We start from the raw sequence: 23,811 nt of genomic DNA, 5'->3' as shown, positions 1-23,811 counted from the left end.
AAAGGCAGCACCACCGCTCAATAAATCAACCTCATGTTATATTCATGTACACCTCAAACCAGGTTTTTACCTCCTGCACCGTACTGTACAGCACAAGCTAGCATGCAATAGCTGGAAAGGTGCTGGAGCTAAACTGAAATACATAAATGAAGCATGACCTTAGAATCACAGAGCTCCAGCAGACTATGCTGTGACAGCTGAAGTTATTCAAGGTATTTCCATTGTAATACCCAAATTAGACCATGTAATGTTGCACCTGCAGAGAGCCAATCAGTGCTCAGAATGTGGGCAGCAGGACCAATCTTGCATTGTGACTGAGGGTAAAGGAGCTGAAAGAATCAAGAAATGCTGTTCAATCCTGAGTTTTCCTCTTGCTTTTTAATCCAATGCACTATAACAGAAAGCTAACAGCTACTATGATCTGTTCTAAATTTGGTTACAAGCTTATTCGTGCCATTGGCTTAAATACTAGACAGTGATCTTTTTAGCTGGCACTTATAACAGCTATCTCAACTGTTATTTAACTAGTATAACTACAATTTAAAGTTAATATGACTAAAATAAAATGGATAAAGCCAAGAAAATAATTGTTTGGAATCTCCTAAGTTTCAGGCCTCCTAACTATTGGAATCAGAGTGTGATAACTGTTAGTATGTGTACTTGTGTGCATGATGGCTACCACATTCCTTCATTCCAGGTCCTTAAAAATTATTGCAGTGCATACACAAAGTGCAGTATGCTTAACGAACTGTAGGGGTAGTGTTGAGGCTGAGAGGACGTGACAGTCAACACAGCAGCAGGGACAATGGCAGAGAGTTTTAAAGACAAGCTAATGGACCAAGCAAGCAGCAACCTCCGGTCTTAAAATATGAAGCCCATGCAGAAGTGTTATAAACTGCGATTCATCGAGAATCTGCTTGAGGCTGGCAGCAGAAACACCAGAAACCACATACACACCAAATCAAGAAGGCGATCTTTGCATCTCTATCGGCACACACTGTACGGGGGTTGATTTTTTTTCTAACGCAACAGTTCAGAAAATATTAAGATTACGAGTTTTGCCCAAATAAGGACATGACTGACTTGATTGACACGTGAGTACACATAACTGTTGGCTAGGAGGCTCAAACCCCTGCCTCTTTATGTCACACTCTTTTGTGTGAGTTCAGCATTTCCAATATGGCTCCCGCCGACGACTGGCTTCAAAACAGCACTTCAGAACAGATGGGTGATGTCACGGATACTAAGTCCATTATTTATACAGTCTATGGGACCAAGACTGCAGTTCTCAACATCTGTGTGATGTGTCATTGCCACTGTACAGCACTGTCTGTCAAGGCAGCCAGCAAGAGATAGAAGTCAGCGTGGAAACCTGGGAAACTAAATGGAAACAAGTCCAGGACTGTTACGCCTAAGTATCGAGGAAAAAGGTGCCACGTCTGTAGTTCACATTCTGCAAATCCAGTGGTTGCTCTCTGGTGCGCCCTAGAGGTAACCTCCAGTAAGAAGTGTAGTGCAAAGTTAAGTAAGTGTACAATGAAGGTCATGACGCAGCCTGTTGCATACAGAAATGCAACTATCTCTCTACCCTAAAACTACCATTTTACTACCTTGGTTTACTGCTGTTAACATGTTTTGTGCTGTAAAGACAGAATACAACAGTGTTGACCCAAACTTGTCCAGACAAGAAATACAAACTCATTTGGAAGCAGGAAAGAGACAAAAACAATCACTTCACTCAGGGAACCTCACAGTCAATATGACAGACACACACCTGAAAACCACTCAGAAGCATAATGGGCTATCAGTTTAACCATGCAGGACATGAAGACTGTGAACTTCACTGTGTCAGTCTGAAGGAAGAAACTTGCAAGTTGCATATTTACAGTGAACACAGCAACCATAGAAGCCCACAGTTGGTAAAGGATTTGAATGCAAATGTATTCACTAAAGCCATAATAGAGTATTTTAAATTTCCAGAGTAGACAGACAAATAAAAGCAGCCCCACAAAAGAGGCTTAGCGGAGTTAATGTTTCAGCACCACGGAGAGCGACAGCAGTGGGTAAATCTGGTTCAGCGTTTCAGCACCAAGGACAGCACCGCAAGCCTGCAAAGTTCTAAAATCTAAATATTTGGCAGCATTTCCAGCACAGGCAGGTGCTCCAAACTGCAAAAACAAGGATTAAAATACCATCATTTTACTAAAAATGGAAAGTGACCCTGGTGAAATGCATGAAAATCCTCAAATGAGCATCATCTAGAGCAGGGGTTCCCAAACTTTTTAGCCCACGACCTCCAAAATATAGGTGCCAAAGACTTGCGACCTCCACTTTCCCTTGAAGTGATTTGATGTGGCTGGTCTGCAGAAAATGAGCCTACCTACATGAGCATGTGTCTGTGTTTCCTGTGCCGTTATGAATTAACCTGCTGCTACTGATGCTTTTGATAATTAACTGTTCACTAACCCTAAACTTAGGAGTCATCTGTCAAAAAGAAAGGCAGAAAACTCATTCCATTTTCTATTTTTAAGGTTTTATTTCAAGTTTAGCTACTATTTTTGTCAATATTTTTTTTACTATAATGGGTCAAATGTACTAATTTTAGATACATTTAAAAAAAAACATTCTGGAAGGCATCTCACGACCCCCCAGGGAGTCCCGACCCACACTTTGGGAACCCCTGATCTAGGGTAAACAAACAGATTTGAAGGCACACTTTCCAGTTTGACTGCAAAGAATGGATGCTGATGATTTCTGCAGAGAAAGGAGGGGTTGATATAGAATATAAAAACACTATAAAAGTGGATCATTGATGAAGGGGGTGCTGGGAAAGCAGCTCAGAGTGGGAAGCATGATCATTCATTCATTCATTCATTTTAATTTGATGCTCAGACCATGATCCCATGGTATGGAGCCACAGAACATAAATTACAAATAACAAAACAATATAATGATGGCACACGGCATGTTTGAAGTACAACAGATCTTACTTAAACAATGTAGAGGGACGTTGGAAATAATACCTGGGTATGAATCTCTCTCTATTATTCAGAATGCTTGTGTTCCTGCATTCAAATAAAATATGGCACTCATCAACAACATCAGCTCCATTTTTCAGGGTTAAATCAGCATCGTGACTCATGGAAGAGTGTCACGTGATCCAAAACTCCACAGCACTGTGTATTGTTTGATGCACTTTGGGATCAATACATGGAAAAACAGCGCCACTGAGCGTGTGTGCTTGCCAAGAAGAGACGTAACTGACGCGTCATGTATTGACGTTTAGGGCAACCAATTGAGGGGATGACGCAGAAGTTTAAAAACTTTGCCTTTGAAAGGGACATTTTTATTTTATTTTATTTTGAATGCATTAAAAAAATACTACATTAAGCTGTTTGAATTAAAAAAATAATACAGCATATCTGTGAGTGCTGAAATGTGGTGCTGAAGTGTAAGGTGGCGACAGTTTCTTACGTCCTCGTCCTCGCTGTGTCCCCGATAGGACTGCTGGAGCCGGGGACGCGTGCCTTCCGCCGGCCTCTCCCCCTCCACACCTTGCCCGAGGAGATGGCTCGCCTCTGGAGGCTTCGGGAACGAGTTATTCGTGTTGATCTTGCCGGTGAATCTCTGGTACAGTGACGCCATTTCGACAATGTGTCAAAAAGGAGAACTTGGAAAATGTAAATCAATAAATGCAAAAAAAAAAAAAGAAGAAAAGTCCAAGTCTGAGGAGGACAGTGAGTACTGGTAACGGTAATTCGATTAGATGATGCTCGAGTTGAGAAAAAAAACAACAGAAACCACTCCGAGTTGCGCTCAGGATTCACGTCACGTACTTCCAGGCTCACCGATGCTGCAGCGACGAGGTTTACACACTTTCCAACTTGACGCAAAGACAAACGAGACCTGGTTTGTGGAGGATGAACACGCAGCACTCCTGATCCGGATCTGACAGAAGGTAGAAAGCAGCACCTCAGTCGTCTCCCTCCCTCGTGGAAAGAAGGGAAAGTGACCGCTGATAAACGCTCAGGGACTCAGAGGTCCTCGCCTTTACGCGCACCAAACACAGACCCGGTGATGTAAGCCAACAGCTGCAAGAGCGACACAACGGGAACAAGATGAGATACCACACAGGTCTGAGGAAGGAAACTTATCATGACTTTGCAGATACAGCGAGCCCAAAGTGTCTCTATTAGTTTCCTGTCTTTGCCTCCATTTGGGTCCATGAGGAGGCATGCAGGGAACAGAGCAGAACAGAGCAACAGTGCCCCCATGTGGAGGGAGAAGACAAGAAGTGGCACCGTTTGGGGAGAGATGGTTCAGATGGACCATGAAATAAACAGATTAATCTGTCTGACATCATTCTGAGATTTAATCTACTAGTCTTTCTCTCTCTCTTTCAAGGTTGCAGGGGGCGGATGACAAGTGATACTCATATGTTGTTCATATTGACACAATCTTACACTCCAACTGCTGCTCACAGGTGAAAATTTACAATACAGAGAGTAATTAAGGAGGTTTGTGTTTCTTATAGAGTGAGGCACATGCATGTCAAATTCTTATGTGTTCCAAAGACAAAATACAGCGTGTTATCTCACTGAATAGCCTTTTATTTGCACAATAGCATGTTATGTTAAAGCCTATTCATTGACACAAAAATCTGCCTTCAGTTACCCTCACATACAACTCTACTTCCATTGTCTCCATGCCATGAAAATCAGCACTAATACAGATTGTTTTACAAAAGAATAAACTCTATCAGGTCATCATGGACAAGAAAGCACGACAAAACTTGGACACCACTTCAAATTTCAACTATCTCAACCCCTCTGGGATCCTTATCCTTTGTAAATGAAAGTTAGGCCTCGATGTGTTAGTTGTTTTGATTTTTAGAAATGAGAATCCATGTGATGTTTTGCTGCAGAACCCCGCCTCGGTTGTTGGTTAACTTGTCCTACTTTTATGCAACTTTGTTCACAGTGTCTCCATTTCTCAAGTCCCCCTGGTAGCCTACTGTTGCAGTAGGCACAGCTGGTCCCAGCCATGAGGGGGACACTGGCTGTACAGATAAGTGGAGCCATCTGTAGTTACCATTATTGATACTTCATTCCTGAACACAGAATATAAGATGGTCCCACTTTATTTAGATGTAGTTAGAGGAAAACACAAACGTCTTATATTCAGGTCATACAGTATGTCCAGAGTCATAATTAAGAGCACAAACAAATTGGAAATGTATACATTTAAATGCACAGAAAGCTGCCAGCCTGTTTTAACCATGCGGCAACCTCCGGCCACGGGAATTGAAGTCAATGCGGGAGTGTTAAAACTGCAGTTTCTCAAGTGTCCACTAGAGGCTGGCTCCGGAAGTACCGGAAACCACAAACACGTCCGTTCAAAAAAGCTGATCTTTACAGAAGAATAAACACGTTTACAAAAAACAAGTGTAGTCTGAATAGCTCATTTCTCAGTATGGGGGTGAATTTTTCCATAACACTACAATTTTGAAGATATCAAGATTACAAGTTTTCCATTATGAGAGGCACAGCTGACTTGACTGACAGGCGGGAACACTGTAGCTGTTGGCGAGGAGGCTCCATGCCCGCCTCTTTACCTCACACTAGCTTGACAGAAGTTAGGTTGAGTTCAGCAATTCCAATACAGCTCCCGCTGATGAATGGCTTCAGACGAACAGCGCTTCAGAAACAGATGGTTGACGTCACGGATACTACGTCCATTATTCAAACAGTCTATGGTTTTAACACAGACTTGATAGTTGATCTTAACAGAAGTCCTGCCTCTGACAAGGCAAAAAAGCTAATCATAGTTTAAAGATGTGAGGGTGGCAGCTGATGGCAGGCAACCAGATCTCAAGGGTCGCTGATGCCACTTCTGGCAACACCTCTTTATTATTGTCAAATACATTTAAGGAGATACCCAGTTAATTGTGGGTGGATATGGCTGTGATAAACTATTATTTTTTATGAATAATGTGATTTTAAAGTGTTAAAAATACAGAAAAATGTTCCTTAGACCCGTCCAGTGCAAAGGGGGATCTCACAGTGAGTCCAAAACATTAATAGAACCAGTTTTGTACCAAAATCCTCATATTTTAGAAAGTCATTAATGTTAAAAGGCTCCAGTCTTTATTCAGTAATCAAAGCTTGGATTTATTTGTCAGCCAATCAATTAACCCATCCATGGAAAAACTGCTTCATCCCAAAAGGTAGAATTATGAATGAGATACCAGGAACATCAGAGTAAGCCACATCAAAGTACGTTTCAGCTATCAGCTGCTCTGATGACACCTCATCCAGCTCTGCTTCAATCTCAGCACAGGAGGACTCATTTAAAGCGGATCCAGAATCTGTAATCTGATTTGATTTGTGTCCTCACAGAATAAAAAGCACCTGTCAACCCAACAAGCTGAGCATTCTGGGACTTCAGCCTCATGTTTAACTCTTCTATTCATCACAGCCTGCAAAAACAGATGATGCTTTGAGTTTTCATGGAGCCTTAAGCTTCTCCCAAACGTCCTCCTCCAAAACATATACACCTCATACCTGCAGCAAATCATCTCACATTTACATTGCAATCAAAACGGATTTAAACACACCCAAACCCTGCATCCTGTGATTGCTCAGCTGCTGCAAAGCCACATGTACAGACAGCGCAGACTCCTTCCTCTGCTAAATATTTTACCATTGATTTCCAAGAAAGGTTTCACAGAGGAAGAAAAAAGAAAGCTGCCATGTGTTTCTGCACATCAAATCCATCTCAGACTCTGGCACAGCACCTGCAGATGCAATTCAATTTCCAGCCACTGTGCTGATGTGATTACGAAGAAGAAGAAAAAGAGTAAAAAAAGGGGAAAGGCCGGGGAGAGAGATCTGTCAAACTGCAGGGACTCCTGAGAGCACTGATGCAGGACGTTATGATGTGGACTGAATATGGGGAAGATGTTTAAAGCTGATTATGTAAAAAAAAAAAAAAAAAAGGGATGAGGATGCACTTCCTAGTCCTGCAGGCTGGTCTGACTTGACTTTTACTGCCATATCACCTTACAAGAGTACACCATGACATCGATCCAGGGTCATAGAAAGTCCTTAATGTGATTATATGAGGAGATTCACTCTGAAGAGCGAGTGTGAGTCTGTGATGCTTGAGGAGATGAGCACAAATGGCAACGTGCAACCATCTTTCACCCAAGTAGGAGTCAAGACACTTATATAAAAGTAAGAGACTTATCAGAGATGTACGAATTCAACTTGTTTAGATTATATTGGATGTATTTTATCATCCCTGAAGGGAGATTTGCCTCAGGTTAAAGAGCAACCAGTACATGAAAACAGATATAACACATAAGACTGGCAACAATAAATACAAATTTAAGTGCAGCTTAAGGATGCAAGAAATTACATGTTTCTTCAATGTGCACAACTTTGTTTTTACAAGTTATGTTTTTGGGGCTTTCCTGCCTTAACTTGGAGGGGTTAGGACTGTGAATGCAGCAGGAAACTGGGAGACAGAGTGGGGGAGGGACATGTGGGAAAGGGGCTGAACTCAGGCTCTATTCATGGGTTGAGCAACTTAACCACTCGGCCAAACCAGAGTCCCAAATGTGCACAATTTGAAAGCATGAAATATGCACTACGAAAGACTTAAGGTTAAAAAGGCTTAAAAAATTCAATTGAAACGACTGAATCACTGTGCATTTGACTGGTTCAGCAGGGGTCAGGTTTAGCAGGTTGCTTGTTTAATTGTGTGACTGAGGCTTTCACCTGCATAAGAGAAAACTACAATAAACTTCATCTATGAAGTTATAATGCAAAAACTGCTTCAAGTGCATTTGAGCTGAAATGACAAGTAGAGTTTTGAAGCGAAATAAGTAGAAAAGAGAGATATTTGTGTTAAAATTTGGGGGAAAATTCAGAAAACAAGTTGTTTTATAAGATAGAGATGAATATAAAAGATCTATTTTATGGCTGTAACAAAGTATTTGCACATAATTCCTTCCCTTCTCTGCAGCTTCGCCATGCAGCAGAGGTCAAATCTGTGTGGTTGAAGCCCCTCAAGAGTCTGATGTTTGTGTGGAAGTGATGCATGCATATCACAAACTTCCTGAAATGATAAAAAGCTAATGGCTCATGTAAAAGCTGCCACATGCAGAGGGGCCTGATTGCACAAAATAAAAAGACAAAGAGAGAATCAAAAGTGGCTTCAGCTGCACTCATCTGATCCATAATTCTCATTGAGTTGTCATGTGATCATGTGACTGCAGCCTTCCAGGAGGGATGTTTTGAGGGATTCCTGGAAGCCGTTGCAGGGGGAATGTTTAGCACTCTGCTAGATTTCCACATTTGTATTCTCATATTTTATAAAAAATACAGTCAAAGGTAAAAGCAAAGCATCCACAATGGTACAGTGGATGGAAAACTGTACAATAGGAGAACAAACACTGCCATCTGGTGGAGGAATTCAGCTTTGTTTGTGTACAAATATTTCTGAATGAACAGCTAAGAGCTGCAACAAAATATTGATGTCACAATTTTGCTTTTCTGTAAAAAAGGAACACAGATCTGCTCACATTCTCCATCACATCTTCTGTGAGTCGAACACTGTGACTTCTCTGACAGATAGTTTCTCATTTCACGCCCCCGTGCCGGAGCTGTACTTATCAAACCTCACGTCTCTCCCTGGATCTGGTCTACTTTAGACTGCTGCAGTCTCTCTAAACCCATCCCTCCATCATAAAATGAAGGTGGTGAGGGAGAAGGTGCCACAAAGAGGTTTTCAGAGAGCGGAGTGCGGGGTCAGTGTCTGAAGTATTTCCAGGAGCTGTGTCTGTGCCAGCGTGTTTCAGGCTGCCAGACAGTAATTAATGCGGCCTGAAGGGAAGCGGTCAATCATCCTGACAAGCTTTAAGTAACATGAATTAAACAACAGGATCAATATCTTTAGTGTAAGAAAAAATGCTGCAGATTAAACATCACAATTTAAAGGGAGAGTTCACTCAAATTAGAGGACAGAGACTGTACTTCCTTTCCTTATTTCTTCTTTGTTTCTCTCCAGTTAGGTTTCAATAATCTAATCCCAAACTTCAAACAGTGAAATGAAGAAGTTTTTGTTTCCCTTGGCTGCACATATCCATTAGAAAAGGCTATAATGAATATATTGTGCTTGATTTTGAACATATTTGCCAGGGCGTGTGCAGAGTTTCATAATTGGGGTGGCCCTACTCAGGAATCTACTTCTGCTCAGATAAAGAGTAGAGAAAGAGCTTGTGGTTGAATCTCTTGCAGTGTTTAGTTATGTGAATACCTTTATTTACTTCCTGGAAAGTAGTGGTTTTGGAGATACAAGGTTTCTGCCTGACAGTGATGATATTTGGTATAAATGGAAAGTTGGGATCTCTACTAGAATTGAATGAACCAGAATGTTAGAATAAGGAAGACCAACTGCAAAAGGAAATTAAATTCAAATTAACTGGACAAGACCAGAATGAACAAATCTACCAGTGTCTTCAGATAAGGCTTTTCCAGTTCAGAGCAGGTCTTCTGGTCCACGTCGGTTCTCCTGCTTGTTTTGAGAGAGAGGGTTCATGGAGTTGTTCTAAGTTTCAACCTCACTGCTAAATACTATCTGTAGTCCGTAGCAAGGACATAAGCGTTGGGATAATCCCCCGTCGAGACTCTTATTTAACTTCCCGCTCACCGTGAATGATCCCTCACTTAAATCCTACACACTGACTGCTTATGATGAAGTCTTGTAGCTCTCATTAATGTTTGGCTGCATGGGAACGGGACGTAATGAGAGTTGGTTTGGCTGTCTCCATGTAGACAGATCAGAGATTTAATTGATTGTGAGATTTCTGAGAATCCAAGTAACTTCCATGAATCATGCTAATAGTATTAAAAACAAGAGTTTTTCAAATCTATGGAAACAAGTCTGTAAATAACTAACAGACCTCGCAGCAGGAGGTTATCCTGGGTGATTTTTTATCAGTACAGAGTAAAAAGAAAAAGAAACCTGAACAAATTAAATCAAAACTAGGAGCTCTGGCTATCAGGGTTAATGGGTCCCTTTAAATTAAATTGGAAAATCTTTCTTCTTTTTAAAGTCAATCAGGGGAAGTCATGCGGTGTTGCTTCCCTGATTAAACGCAGACATATGCTACTTGTGTAATTAATCCACCTGGACGACTTGAAAGAGAGGAGAAGTTTGCCAACTCTGTGTGAACTAAAAGTTTGTTGTCTCAGCTCTGACCTTGAAGACTTCACCCCTCTTACTGAAGCTGTGATGGGAGCATCGCGTTCGCAGCAGGAGCGCAGGTTCATTTGAGGAAGAAAAAAAAAAAGAGCGAGAGAGAGAGAGAGAGAGCACAAGAGCTCATGAATTTATACTGCGGTGTCACGTTTCTCTGTTGCAGTCCATTTCTTACAGAGAACACTGTCATAAAACCTCCACCTTCAATCCCGAGCTTCATAGAGGGAAGATCAATCCGGCCATTACCATGGATATTTGGGTCTGTTGGAGCTCAATTTTATGACTGGAGAACCCAATTTGCAGCTGAAGCCAGATTTCACACCCTAACATCTGTCCTTAAGTATCTCCAACATGTCGCAGCAGCGTTTTTGGAATATGGAGGACTATAACTCTGATTTAACACACAGGGAAAGTCGGCTAGAATTGTAAAAATGCATGTATGATTCAGAAAATGAATAAACAGTAAATGGAACGCACTTATGTAAAACATTTCAGGTCTTTCTGACCCTCAAGAAGCTAGTTATCAGCATGAACACAGCACAAATATAGTCATACGATATGGTACAATACAATCTGATACAGTATGATCTTGTTTTGACCTTGGTGCCCCTTGTAGAAGAAGCTGTACATCTTAGGTCTCTGCTAATTTTGTCCTGTACATGTTTAAGTTGTGGTTCTTAAAACTATATATCCTGGTTTCTTTTCACAGTTTAATTTATCACCAAGGACCTTTGCCTCAGAAGATTTAAAATACTTAAGACTATTTATAGAGCTTTGTGTTTATCAATCATCTTATCTTCTGATTTATAAATCTCTTATTGGCTTGGTCCCAACTTATTTGTGTGTGTGTGTACAAAGATCTAAAAGCCACTATGCCTTGGCTCCTCTGGCATCTTACAAATGTCTGTTCCTCGTGTTCAGACAGAATTAGTTAAGAGAGCGTTTAGTTTTGCTGCATCTACTGCTTGGAATACGCTCCAGAAGGAATTGAAATTGTCTGATTTTATTTCACTTGTTGCCTTTGGCTCCATCTTAAAAGAAAGACAGACCACAGAACAGTGCCTTTTTTTTTTTTGAAAATGCTGACGAATTACACTTTATTACAAATTAGTTGCACTTTTAAATTATTGATTGTTTCTACACACTGTCTGTACACTATATATGCTCCATACTATTGAACTGTACTATTTATTTTGACGTGTGCTGCTGAACTCTTGGCCAGGTCGCCCTTGTAAAAGAGGTCTTGATCTCAAAGGGGTTCTCATGTGGTTGAATGAAGGTTAAATTAAAATAAAATAAATAAAATCATAAATCAATCTTTATCTATGTAGCGCCAAATCACAATTAATGTTATCTCAAGACGCTTTCACAAACAGAGCAGGTCTAGACTGTACTCTATGTTCTATAATTAACAAAGACCCAACATCAAGACAGGGTAAGATCCAGTCCCCTCTTACAGACAGGACTCAGTCTGATCTCATCTTAATCCTTCGTGATCAGAGCACTTTGCAGCATTTAGCAAGTTACAGTGGCAAGGACAAACTTCCTTTAACAGGCAGAAACCTCCAGCAGGACCAGACTCATGTTAGACAGACATCTGCTGAGACCGTGTTGGAATTGGAAAGAGAGATAGAGGAGATGAAGGAGATGAATTCATAGAAGTAGGCAGACTTTATGCTGATGGTCTGATATATAAAAGATTATCACAGCAGCTTCATTAGTGAAATAGGTATCTGGGCAAAACCACACCAAACCCATATGCCAATCTTTTTATTTAGCATTAGTAATGCAATGTAATTTCTCATTCTTTCTGGTGCTATCTTATTATCATATGTTGGACCATGCATGATGAAGTTAGAGCACTACTGTGGATTTGAGTTTCCACTGGCTTTAAAAGGTAGGTAACTTTTAGCTTTAAATGAATGGCCTTTTTGCTACCTCAGTGTGTGTCAGTGTGTGTGTTTGTGGCCTCTGGCTAGAGGCTTGTTTTGAATGACAGGGGGAGATTGAAGGTGCTGGAGCCTGACGCTGTTGGACTTCAAATTAAATGGTCAAATTAATAGGTGCTGTCACTCGAAGCATGAAACCACCTACTAGCATCAACACCAATCCGACAGCAATGCCTTTTTTTTGATCGACACCTCCATCTGCCCAATGCTGGGGCGCTGATCTCTCACGACGAATCAAAGCATTAGGAAGGAGAAACAAATCTCAGAAATGACAAATAGCCAGAGGGAGGGAAAAGTTTTGACAAATCATATTTTGCTCATTCTGCAGTTTTATGATGTGTCTATATCGAGTGTGGAATTCGGCTGCAAAGTGACATGAAGCATGGCAAATTGAGCCCCAATCCTATTTGAAATGGGGGAGATAAAGTCCCCAGGAAATTTAGAGGGACAGAGTGAGCAGGGAGGACGGCTGAGGGGTAGAAATAGAAAAAGGAGCTTGGAGTTGTGAGCGGGGGCGTAGCAGTGGGTGAAACATCGAGCACATATAGATTGTAAGAGGCACAAAGGTAATTTACAGATGCAAGCCAGGCTAGAAGGAAAGAGAGAAAAAATGCTTCTCAGTTATCTCATGCTTCTCTGTTGACTGGATCCCATTTCCCAGACAGGGCCACCAGAATAATTTCACGTATGGTGGAGATGGTGGTCCAAGAAGAAAAAAGTCTGTTTGCTGAGAGCTGATTTGTCATTCTGGTGGCTCAGCAATAACCCAATCCAGCAGCAGAGTGAAGAAACATGTGAAATCCGGGGTTGAAAAGGACAAGCAACTGTGTGAGGTTGATAAATGTTGTGGGGATTGAAGCTATGCAGCCTTTTTAGAGGAATACCATGAATCACAACATTATTCTAAACAATATTTATAGAGACTGACTGAAAATACTGCCTTTTTATGGTACACTGCTTTTCCATTTTTTGTCTGTGGGCTCTCCCAAAGTTGTTCAAATTATCTTATTCCACAGGGTATTATAAACTATATAGGCTGTAGTTTGCTGCTGCTCTTTATGAGCTATATGATGTTAAAGTGACTGAAATATCAAAACCAAAGGGACATTTTTTTGGGGGGATGCTAAAAGCCTTGGAGGGCAATGTTGGTCTCACTCTTTGGTCAAAATTGAATCCTAATTAATTTAATGTTACCTCTTTTGGTTGTATTTCCTTTGACCTTAACTGTAGTGTACATACTAATCTAATGTTGAATAGGTTATAGTAAACATCAGGGCTGTAGCAATATACCCTTATTGATGAAAACAGTCTTTTTAAGAAAATGAAATGCTGATATTGCACAAAGCATGTGCATAAATTCAATACAATTTCAATAAAACTAATGTGGGAGGTAGTGGCTGGTTACTAACCCCCATAAAACAGAGGGAAGACAAAGAGGAAGCAGCAGCAGCAGAAGAAGACTCAGTAACCAGCTAGCTGGTTAACCTTTACCGCAGGATACCACCGCACAAATCATGCCAGAGGAGATGACAGCTGAAAACAAGGTATTTGTTTCACACCCAGAAAAAGACTGCTAATCTGAAGAAGAAGTAGAAGAAGTAGAAGAAGTAGAAGAAGAAGTAGTAGAAGAAGTAGTAGAAGAAGTAGTAGAAGTAGTAGAAGTAGTAGAAGTAGAAGAAGTAGAAGAAGTAGAAGAAGAAGAAGAAGAAGAAGAAGAAGAAGAAGAAGAAGAAGAAGAAGAAGAAGAAGAAGAAGAAGAAGAAGAAGAAGAAGAAGAAGAAGAAGAAGAAGAAGAAGAAGAAGAAGAAGAAGAAGAAGAAGAAGAAGAAGAAGAAGAAGAAGAAGAAGAAGAAGAATTTTGCCCACTAAATTTGATATTGTGACAGCTCTGATCATTGCTACATCGGCTCGTTAGTATCATCATTCTAAGCATATTAGCACTGACTGCTACAATATTGAGCTCAACTCATTTATGTCCATGTCAGAAGGAAGTGTTAAACCCTTTGAAATATTTTAGCTCTTCACTGCTCACAACCATGTCAAAATATGTTGTTGCATATGGTTTTCTTTCAGCTTGAAGGTTGTTAGAGTCATCTGATTCCTCACTGTAGCTTATCTTTTGTGCTGTGTATCAGCATGACTTTATCCTCAAGCTATAATTACTGTGAGAGGGAATTTTAAACAACCAAATATTTACAGAACAAAATATGTGCCACCTCTACATTGAAGCATGTATTTAAACTCTAATGAATGGGCCGTTGTTTATAAAAAGGGCTTTAATAGGATAACAAGTACTGAAGTTACTTGAACTCTCCCTGTCCCATTAAAGTTACTAACCATAGACCTTTCTGGAGTCCCTGAGCTCCATTATCTTGAAGGTTCCTCTGAGTCGCTGCCATAGACTGCCATGATCTCCTCTCTCCTCTCTCCCTCTTTCCAATCACAACTCTGCTGAGGCAGATGTGCGTCTAACATGAGTCTGGTTCTGCTCGAGGTTTCTACCTGTTAAAGGAAGTTTGTCCTTGCCGCTGTAACTGACAGATCGAGTACTGTCAGTAAGATGGGACTGGATTGTATCCTGTCTTGATGTTGGGTCTTTGTTAATAATTTAACATAGAGTACGGTCTAGACCTGCTCTGTTTGGAAAGAGTCTTGAGATAACCTTTGTTGTGATTTGGCACTACACAAATAAAGATTGATTGATTGGAGTTCTTGTCAGAAAAGTTGTCAGGTAAACAACATCACCAGAAAGTTACAGTTTAGGCTTTTGGCTGTTGTTCCCTGGTTTGCTACTTTGTCTTTTTCCTTCTTGTTTTGCTGCAAGCAGAGCAGAATGCAGCACAACCCACACCCTGAAACCTGCTGTTTATTTGAAAGTCCAGCTGTCCTCAGATAATAACTGTGAGTGGGGTACAGGAGAGGAAAAAATGAATAAAGAGCAGAGAGGACAGGAAATGAACAAAGGGTGAAAAAGGGGAGAGCTTAAGAAGGGAAAGTGGGAGCAGGGAGGATGATAAGTTCAGAAACATTTGTCTCTCCTGGACTGCTGCCATTTAAACTTGCCACACACGTACAGTTCACACACACACACACAAACACACATGCACACACACACACACACCTCGAATCTATGATTGTGAGAACGCTTTGTTATTACTACAACGACCTGCTGTCATTATCTGATGGCTTTTTAATTTGTTTTACTAGAGGATTCCAGTCACAGTTTTGACTCAAAGCCAAGTGAACCGGCCAGAACGCCTCAGCCGGGGCTTCACTTAGCACAAAAAAAAATCCATACCTTCAATTTCACATTAGTCATTTTTCCACTCAGCTATTTTTTTTCCCCCTTGCTCTGTATTCTGGCTGGAAAAGTAAAAAAGGTGGTGCGAATGACAAAAAAAAAAAAAAGATTGAAAACTGTGGATTTAAAGTAATTATTGATTTATTTGAGGAGAGGTAGGGCTTAAATGCCACAGAGGAGCCGCGCCAGAGACAAATGTCCACAGAGAAAAATCACTTATTCATATTTCAGCCTTTGCTGTGTGTAGCAGTCAATCATCTGTCATTTCAAAGAGAATCAATACCAAATCTCCTTCTTTTTTTTCTGCAATATAACCCCCAATTTTACAGAACTAATCTGCCACAAAGCATCAGCCCTCTTCAGCCTGGAAGAAACCTGAGTAAAATTTGTAATCTGACCCATTTCAAGTGCATTTTTACATCACAAATGCATCAACACAGCATTAAATACACTGATACATCCTGTTACCCCCCCCCCCCCCCCCCCCCCCCTATCTTAGCAAGTGAAGCATTTCAAGTGTTGAAATTGAGGAATTTCCATCAGGGATAACAGCTCATGAGCTAGAAACCATTTTAATGTAACAGTGATTGAAATTAGACACATTAGCTGGCAAATGAGACGTCTTCACACGAGGTTGTGATGTGTGCTGTTCGCCTAGGGAGGTATGAGGGGGACACTGGATGAGCTTTGTATTAAATCTGGCACATCAAAACCCCTCAGACGAGCCTGGCTCCAAATCATCTGAAGAGCAGGTATCAAAAGGCTGACCCACGAGCCCTGGGACACGAGGGACGAGGGGACTGGATACATCTTTGTTAAAGTGTTCATTGGTGACTGAGAGACAGAGAACTCTTGGGACCTATCAGGATATAAAGGAGCATCGAAGGCACGGATAGGAACATATTAAACTCTGAAAATGCTTTGAAACTCGATGCAGACATGGGACCAGTTATTCATGAATATCCACAGGAATCCATTCTGTGCACTAATCTGAAAGTTTACATTATTAGCACTTAAAAAGATAAACTTTATATACCTGGATTCAGCATTTCAGTTGTCTTACGAGAACAGCCTACAGAGCCAGCAGCAAGGACTGCTTTATAATAGAAATGAACAGGTTTTGAATAATTTATCATGTGACAACAACTAACAACCAACAGCCCTGTGCTATCATTGATTTCAAAGTAAATCAGGCTATGCTAAGTGTAACAACATCATGCTTTAAAGGAAGCATCCCTGTAGCTCCTGTGATCAAAGCTCATTCAAAGGGCTGCAAGCTGAGCTGCTACTAACCAGGTATGCTCAAAGGAGCTGTGAGGTGAGCTGCGCTAGGGTTGCAAAATTCTGGGAATTTTCAAAGTTGGAAACTTTCCATGGGAATTAACTGGAATTTCTTGGAATTCACAGGAATTAACGGGAATAAATCAGGAATTTACTAAATTGATGGTTGGCTCTTAATATGGAACTTAAGTATAGTTGGGTAAAATACATTTTAGTATAATCCTGACTAAAACCACCAGATTTCATGCAAGTACAGTTGAATATCTATGCTATTCCTCAATCACATGCACATAGTACGTACACTGCTTACTGCAGGTACCCTATAGAGACCACGCCCCCTACATGCACTGTGCATTCCTCCATCACATTCATTCACAGATGATTTCTAGAATCCTGCAGAGGCTAGGCTTGAGAAGATTGAGGGAAGATGCTTTTTTATTTGCATGTTGAATGGAACTTTTTTGGAGAGAGAGGGGCTCTTTTCATTTAACATTTTGAATGGGACTTTGTTGGGATGCATTTTTGAATGGGTTGGGTCAGGGGATGAGTAATATTTAACTCAACCTTTCCATTAAATTACCCTCAATTCTCAGTTAATTCCCATAAATTCCCTTTAATTCCCATGGAAAGTTTCCAATTTGGAACATTTCCAAAATTCCCCAGCTTAACTTCCCATGGAAATTCACCGGAAACTTTTCCTGAATTTACCAGAAATGTTCCATCCCTTTGCAACCCTAAGCTGCGCTTAACCAAATATGATCAGAGGGGCTACAAGCTGTGCTGCTCATAACCAAGTATGCTCAAAGGGTCTGCCAGCCGAGCTGCTCGAAACCAAGTTTGTTCAAAGGGGCTGCAAGCTGAGATGCTGCTTCTACAAGCTTAGTTTGTAGTAGCTCTGCTGTCCTGGTAACATGAATTGTTAACAGGAAATTAAATTACACACAGGTGTTTCCTATTTTTCATAGCAAACAGATCAGATAATCCAAGTACTTTTATTTTGATAACTTAGTGTCTCTCTGTGATCGAACACCAGAGAATGACAGACACCTTTTCAACTGGGACTGACTCTAAATAGAGACAACAAAAGAAAGTTAATTGAGTTGGTGTATTTTTCATGTGTTCAAGCCTCATGTGTTCTGAGCCAGCCTTACATTAATTAGACTATCACACTAGTATTTGATTAGTACTCACTATGAAATGATTCACAAAGGAATCGGTTTTACAAAAGAAAGTTACCCGCCGCCAATACCTGAGATCAGCATTAAAAGGGCATTAACTGCTGAGATATACACCTCCACTCTGGCAAAGAGCCAGCTCATTATAATCTGCTGAATAGCCAGAGGCGACCGGATCAAGGCTGTGAAATAGCTGGTCATTTAGTAAACTGGGTCCTCCTTTAAATGTCCATGTTATGCTAATGTAAACAGCACAGATTGACCACAATAACATTAAAAGGGATGATGCACAAGGGACTCACAATGACAATGGCCATCCTGTTTATTTGGTCAAAGTGCTGATCATTCACAACTGTGAAGAAAACAAACATGGAGCCTGTTATCTATGTTAAAGTGAAGGTAATCATTTTCTAAATGTTGCCTTGAGGGAGCTGAACAACACATGAATTTGTTCTTTTAACAAGGTATATAAGGTCGTTGACCCCTGGTCTTATGAATGAATCCTTGTACAACAAGCAGCATCTCCCAGCTCTGAAGGTCCTTATGCTTGTTTTCTTTAATAGGAGCGTGTTTTTCTTAATTAAACTGACAAAGATGTTTTTACCAACCATGTCAGGAGTTACAGGATAAGTCATTACAAGATACACAGACATTTACAACTTTGATTGGAGCGCTGGTGTATGTTTTTGAACACATCAACTCATAATGGACAATTAATCAATTAAAAATATTACTACAGTAGCTTTATTTACTCATGAAATGAATACTGTAATTTTTCCTGAAGTCTAACTTCAGTTTTTCTGCCATTTACAACTCCTACTTCTTTTTTTTTGACACCGACACTCACAGAAGTGATTAAACATGAACATCTTGTCTGCTCCTGTTACCTGACAAGTCAATTAAAGACTAAACTTGGCCTACAACTTTAAGAACTTACACTACTAGTCAAAAGTTTGGAAACACCTTCTCATTCAAGGGTTTGTATTTATTTTAATTAACAAAAAAAGTGTTAAACAAAGCAGAATATGTTTAATATTTTAGATTCTGTAAAGTAGCCCCCTTTTTCCTTCATGACAGCTTTGCACACTCTTGGTATTCTCTCAGTCTGCTTCATGAAGTGGTCTCCTGGAATGGTTTCTAATTAACATGAGCCTTGTCAAGAGTTCATTTGTAGACTTGCCTTCTTAATGTGTTTGAGACCATCAGTTGTGTTGTTCAGAGGTAGGGTTAGTACACAATGGATAGCCCTATTTGACTACTGTTGTAATCCAGATTATGGCAAAACCAGATTGTTTCATAGTTTTGATGTCTTCAGTATTAATCTACAATGTTGAAAAGAATCAAAATAAATAAAAACCATTAAATGAGAAGGTGTTTACAAACTTTTGACTAGTAGTGTATACCACTTATGCAATTTGACCACAGGTTCTAAATGTAGAAATGTATTTTCAACATTGAGTGCTGCACTTATTTTACTATTATCCTTTTACCTTTTGCTTAATCTGACTGTATTGGTCACTTTCTTGACATCTTGGTCCAGTAGCAATAATGTGTCTGAGCGGTTTTACTATTGAACCTCAAGTACACCACCTCAAAGCCCCAAAACTTGAGCTTTTCACTGCTTTAAATCTCTTGTTTGACATATATCCTCCCAGTAATCTCATGTAATTCCCTAAACACGCCACTTCAGCCGGGGCTACTTGACAAGTGTGTTTCAGCAGCTCACATTTCATCCCTAAAACCAGCGGACACAAGCACTTCTGGCCCGAGTCCCGTTCTCACATATGTCACACAACTTTGATGAGGCTTCCCAGGGTTCAAATGAGGAGACTGCATAAAAAAATACAGCACACATAAAGATGAGCGGAGGAAAGAGTCCACCTTTGTCCTGCAACCTTGAGAGACGGTGGGTGAGCGATGACAGGGCGCCCCAGGGGACAGTGTCAGGCTATCGAAAGAGGCAGACCTTCTGTCATCGTACCGAGACAATACAACGCTAAGCAAGCTGCACAGATGCACACTTTGACAGAGTATCATGGTTGATATCTCAAGTACAACAAAGGCAATGTAAAGAAAGACAAAAGCATGCAACACTTGAGCATAACTGAGCAGGAATACAAGTTTGTTTGGAGTGTATTAGCATCATGCAAATCCCATGGGCCTATCAGCACTAATGAAGACGAGACATGGCTCTTAAACACTAAGCTGCAGACAAATCCAAAGACCCGGCTCAACAGTTCTTCAATGTGCACACAACAGTACAAGTGCAGTTTAATTCTTACCATTTTGGACGTGGTGGTATCGATCTGCCCGGTGGCAATTAGCATTGACATGGCTGAAGTGGCAGCAGAAGCTCTTCCCAAAAAAAAAAAACGAACTCCTTCTTCTCTCCTTTCCCTCAATTCAGAAAGTCCTCTGGACAAGTGCCGAATGTGTGGGAGGCTTCACCTAAAGTGGGAGGATTAGTGAAGCACCTCTTCCTCAAGCCCCCAGATTCCCCCCCTTTCCAACCCCGTCCGCTCACTCACACTCTCCAAGAACACTTCCACGTTAGCCAATCAATCACATCGCGACCAGGCTTCGGTCTGATGCGTGGTGATCCATTCGCCAGAATGGGCTCTTTGGAAATATGCGCTTCCCCCCGTCTTCACTCGCTCCGGCTGTCTCTCTTCCCCTTTTTTACTCCCCTCTTTTCTCCCCGGCACTCTACCTATCCCTCTTTGACTTTTCACAGCCTCTCGATCTTTCTCGTTGACTTCGCTCCCTCAAAGGGTTTATCAGTCTTTGTCTCCAAGACAAGTCGTTTTCACTAAACTCTCACTTCTAGTAGCTGGCGACTGCCTCGTGTCTCGCTACTCTCTCTCCCTCCCCCTAATTCATTCACAGTCTTACCCTTTCTCCCTCCCTGCTTGCTTGCTTAACTCTTCCCCTCTGAGTCTGTGTGAATTCTTTTGGGCAGGTTTAGCACCTGGACTAAATTGGAGTTTCGAACGTTATCTTTTGGGCTGGCCATGGAAGAGACATCTGCCAGCAAACAAAGCCAAACAGCTTCTTTACATCTTCACTGCAGCTCTTGTGAGACCACGGTGTGTGTGTGTGTGTGTGTGTGTGTGTGTGTGTCTTCTTAGAGTTGGCAGGTGGGCAAAGACGTGAAGAGAGAGGAGGGGAGGGCAAGAAAATATAAGAACAGTCAAGGAACAAAAGCATTCGCCCAGAATAGCAGAGATGTAACAAAACATAATGAACAGGTCCACATGGTGTTTGCATGATTTAAGTTAACACTGATCAAACCTACAATCCAACTTTAGACTGAAGTTTGTGTGTCTGCAGGTGACCGTCTAAAAGAGGTAGATGATGTCGTCCAACATTTTGCAGATCAATTTAATCAGTCGCCGTGATGGGCTGTAATAAAGTGGCGGTGAAAAATCCGTGCCACGAACCGCTCCTCGTAAATTACCCCCATCTCTGGGGAAGATTGGTCCTGGGCAGGCACAGAACCAATCTTAAAATTTATATAGCATTTATAGCTACAGCATGGTAAGCCAAAGTGACAAAATGGACAACTGGTTGTACGTGAAACTGAGAAGCAGTGAGTGAGAGACTGAGAGGAGGTTGTGAAAGGTGTAACTCAGGGGAGCAGAAACTTTTTTTGATAAGTGAGTTCTGGAGGTTTTCCATCAAGTTTAATTTGCTCGGTCAATATTGGTCTGACTCTACAAACTTTTAGGGGGCGGTTTGATTTAGTGGAGAAAAGGCAGGGACAACAAACTGTTGGAATGAATTGAAGTCTTCCGTTTGCTGAAGAGACGGGCTCCTTTTTAGATCATATAACAGCTATGATCCAACTTTTTCTACACCAAGGATGATCTAAAAGTGATGGCTGTCATACTTGTTTTGGATGATTCATCACGTCTAGACTACAGAGAAGAGCAAAAGACACGGTGTTCTTAGAGAGAGGCGGTGTTGGTCGGGTGGTCTTGCCAGGAGGAGGCTGTAAGGCAAAGTGGAAAATAGTATCTTGGAGTGTGGCCATCTGAAACAGGTATTAACAGTTCTGCTCTAAACTTAGCCAGATGACATGGCATACAACTTGTTCAGTTCACAATCCTGTAATAATATTCATTTACAGCTTATTTGCAACTGCACGTGTTGAAATGATATATTGGATAGCATCTTTTTCTGCCCCTGTTAGGAACTTTTGGTTTGTGTCATTTTTGGCGCCCCCATGTGGACAAAGTTGCACCTCTTTCCTCTGATGATTTTGTCCTGTGCATGTGTAAGTAGTATTTTTTGACAGAAAATCTCATCCTGCTGATTTTGAACAGCCAAATGCATCACCCAAAATAAATGTTTGCTGTAGAAATTTAAAAACAGCCTGCTGATACTCACTTTGACTGACACCTCCCCCCTGACTTCAGTTTCAGGGTCTAAAAGTAACAACACAGGACTCATCAATCTTGTATCTGATGGTCTTGTTTACTTTTATAGATTATAAAGAGGCATCAGTTTGATTTCAGCATGTCTCAAAACTCCTCAGTGGAGATTTAATGAGGAACATTATGACGAAAATATTGTAAAATAACGCCTTTGACAAGTTAACGTGTATGCTGTTATTTTCCCACCAAATTATGATTGTGCAATACAATAACCACTTAAAGCAACTGCAGTGTTAATTTACTTTTCAAAGTTATGTTAAAGTAACTTCAGCACTTTATGACCGTTATGCACAACATAATAAAATACTATAGCTATGCAGATGACACACACATTTTTAATCACCATATCACCAGGGGATTATAGTCCCATACAGACACTGAGTAAATGCATTGAACAAATCAATGACTGGACGAGCCAGAATTTTCTTCAGTTAAACAAAGAAAAGTCTGACATGATTGCCTTTGGAGCCAAGGAAGAAAGGTTAAAGGTTACTGCTCAGCTTCAATCTGCACAGATGAAATGTTCAAACCAAGCCAGAAACCTTGGTGTAGTCATAGACTCAGACCTTAAGTTCAGCAGCCACATTAAGACAATTACAAAGTCAGCCAACTATCACCTCAAGTATATTGTATTTGTCATTTCAATTGTGCTCTTGTATGCTTGTCTGAATGTTTCCAAGGCTTTTAATGTTTTAATGTAAAGCACATTGAGTTGCCCTCGTGTATGAAAGGCGCTATACAAATAAAGCTGCCTTGCCTTGCCTTATTCAGGATATATTGTTGTCTTAGTTTAAACAAGAGAAAGTCAACAGTTCATAAAGTCACATTTAGCTTATGAATAACTTACCAAAACCATAACCTTATCTTATACTGAGGCAAAACCACAGACTAGACCCAGGATACAGAACCAGTCTCTGGTGTCAAAGTTGTGCCTTTGTTAGTCCAACACCCACCCTGCTACCTTCCCAGGACTCTGAGGTGGAGCTCCTAATTCACATTAAAAAAGCTGCCCAGGTTCCTGCTTTCACAAAGAAACTGGGAAAACTATTCAGCAACTTTGTATTTCTCCACTTAAATGTGCAGTGTGTAGTATTTAGCAGCATTTAGATGGTATATGGTAAATGGACTGTGTTTATATAGCATTTTTTATAGTCTTCAAACCACACATCATGCTCACCCATTCACACCACATTCATACAATGATTGATGACAGAGGCTGCTGTGTAAGGAGACCATCAGTATTAACTAATCCCATTCACACACCAACAGCACAGCACCGGGGGCAGTTTGGGGTTGAGTGTCTCACCCAAGGACACTTCGGCATGTGGACAGCGGGACCTTGGATCGAACTCCTGACCTTCTGATTGAGAGATGACTCTGCAACTGAGCAGAACAGACTTGAC

General features: G+C 40.9%; 1 protein-coding gene across 1 annotated transcript in view; it reads right to left on the bottom strand.

Annotated features, from left to right (window-relative positions):
• The window catches only part of LOC117828931 (dipeptidyl aminopeptidase-like protein 6), a 248,575-nt gene extending 244,000 nt beyond the window's left edge, over nucleotides 1–4,575 (bottom strand). Inside the window, exon 1 of the mRNA XM_034706344.1 lies at nucleotides 3,475–4,575. Within this exon, the coding sequence (XP_034562235.1) occupies nucleotides 3,475–3,645 (171 nt within the window). The 5' untranslated portion in view covers nucleotides 3,646–4,575. The remainder of the gene's footprint in view (nucleotides 1–3,474) is intronic.
• Between the last annotated feature and the right edge of the window lie 19,236 nt (nucleotides 4,576–23,811).

This window comes from Notolabrus celidotus, chromosome 17, assembly GCF_009762535.1.
Source record: "Notolabrus celidotus isolate fNotCel1 chromosome 17, fNotCel1.pri, whole genome shotgun sequence".
Classification (NCBI taxonomy): domain Eukaryota; kingdom Metazoa; phylum Chordata; class Actinopteri; order Labriformes; family Labridae; genus Notolabrus; species Notolabrus celidotus.
This window is presented reverse-complemented; position numbering and strand designations above follow the sequence as displayed.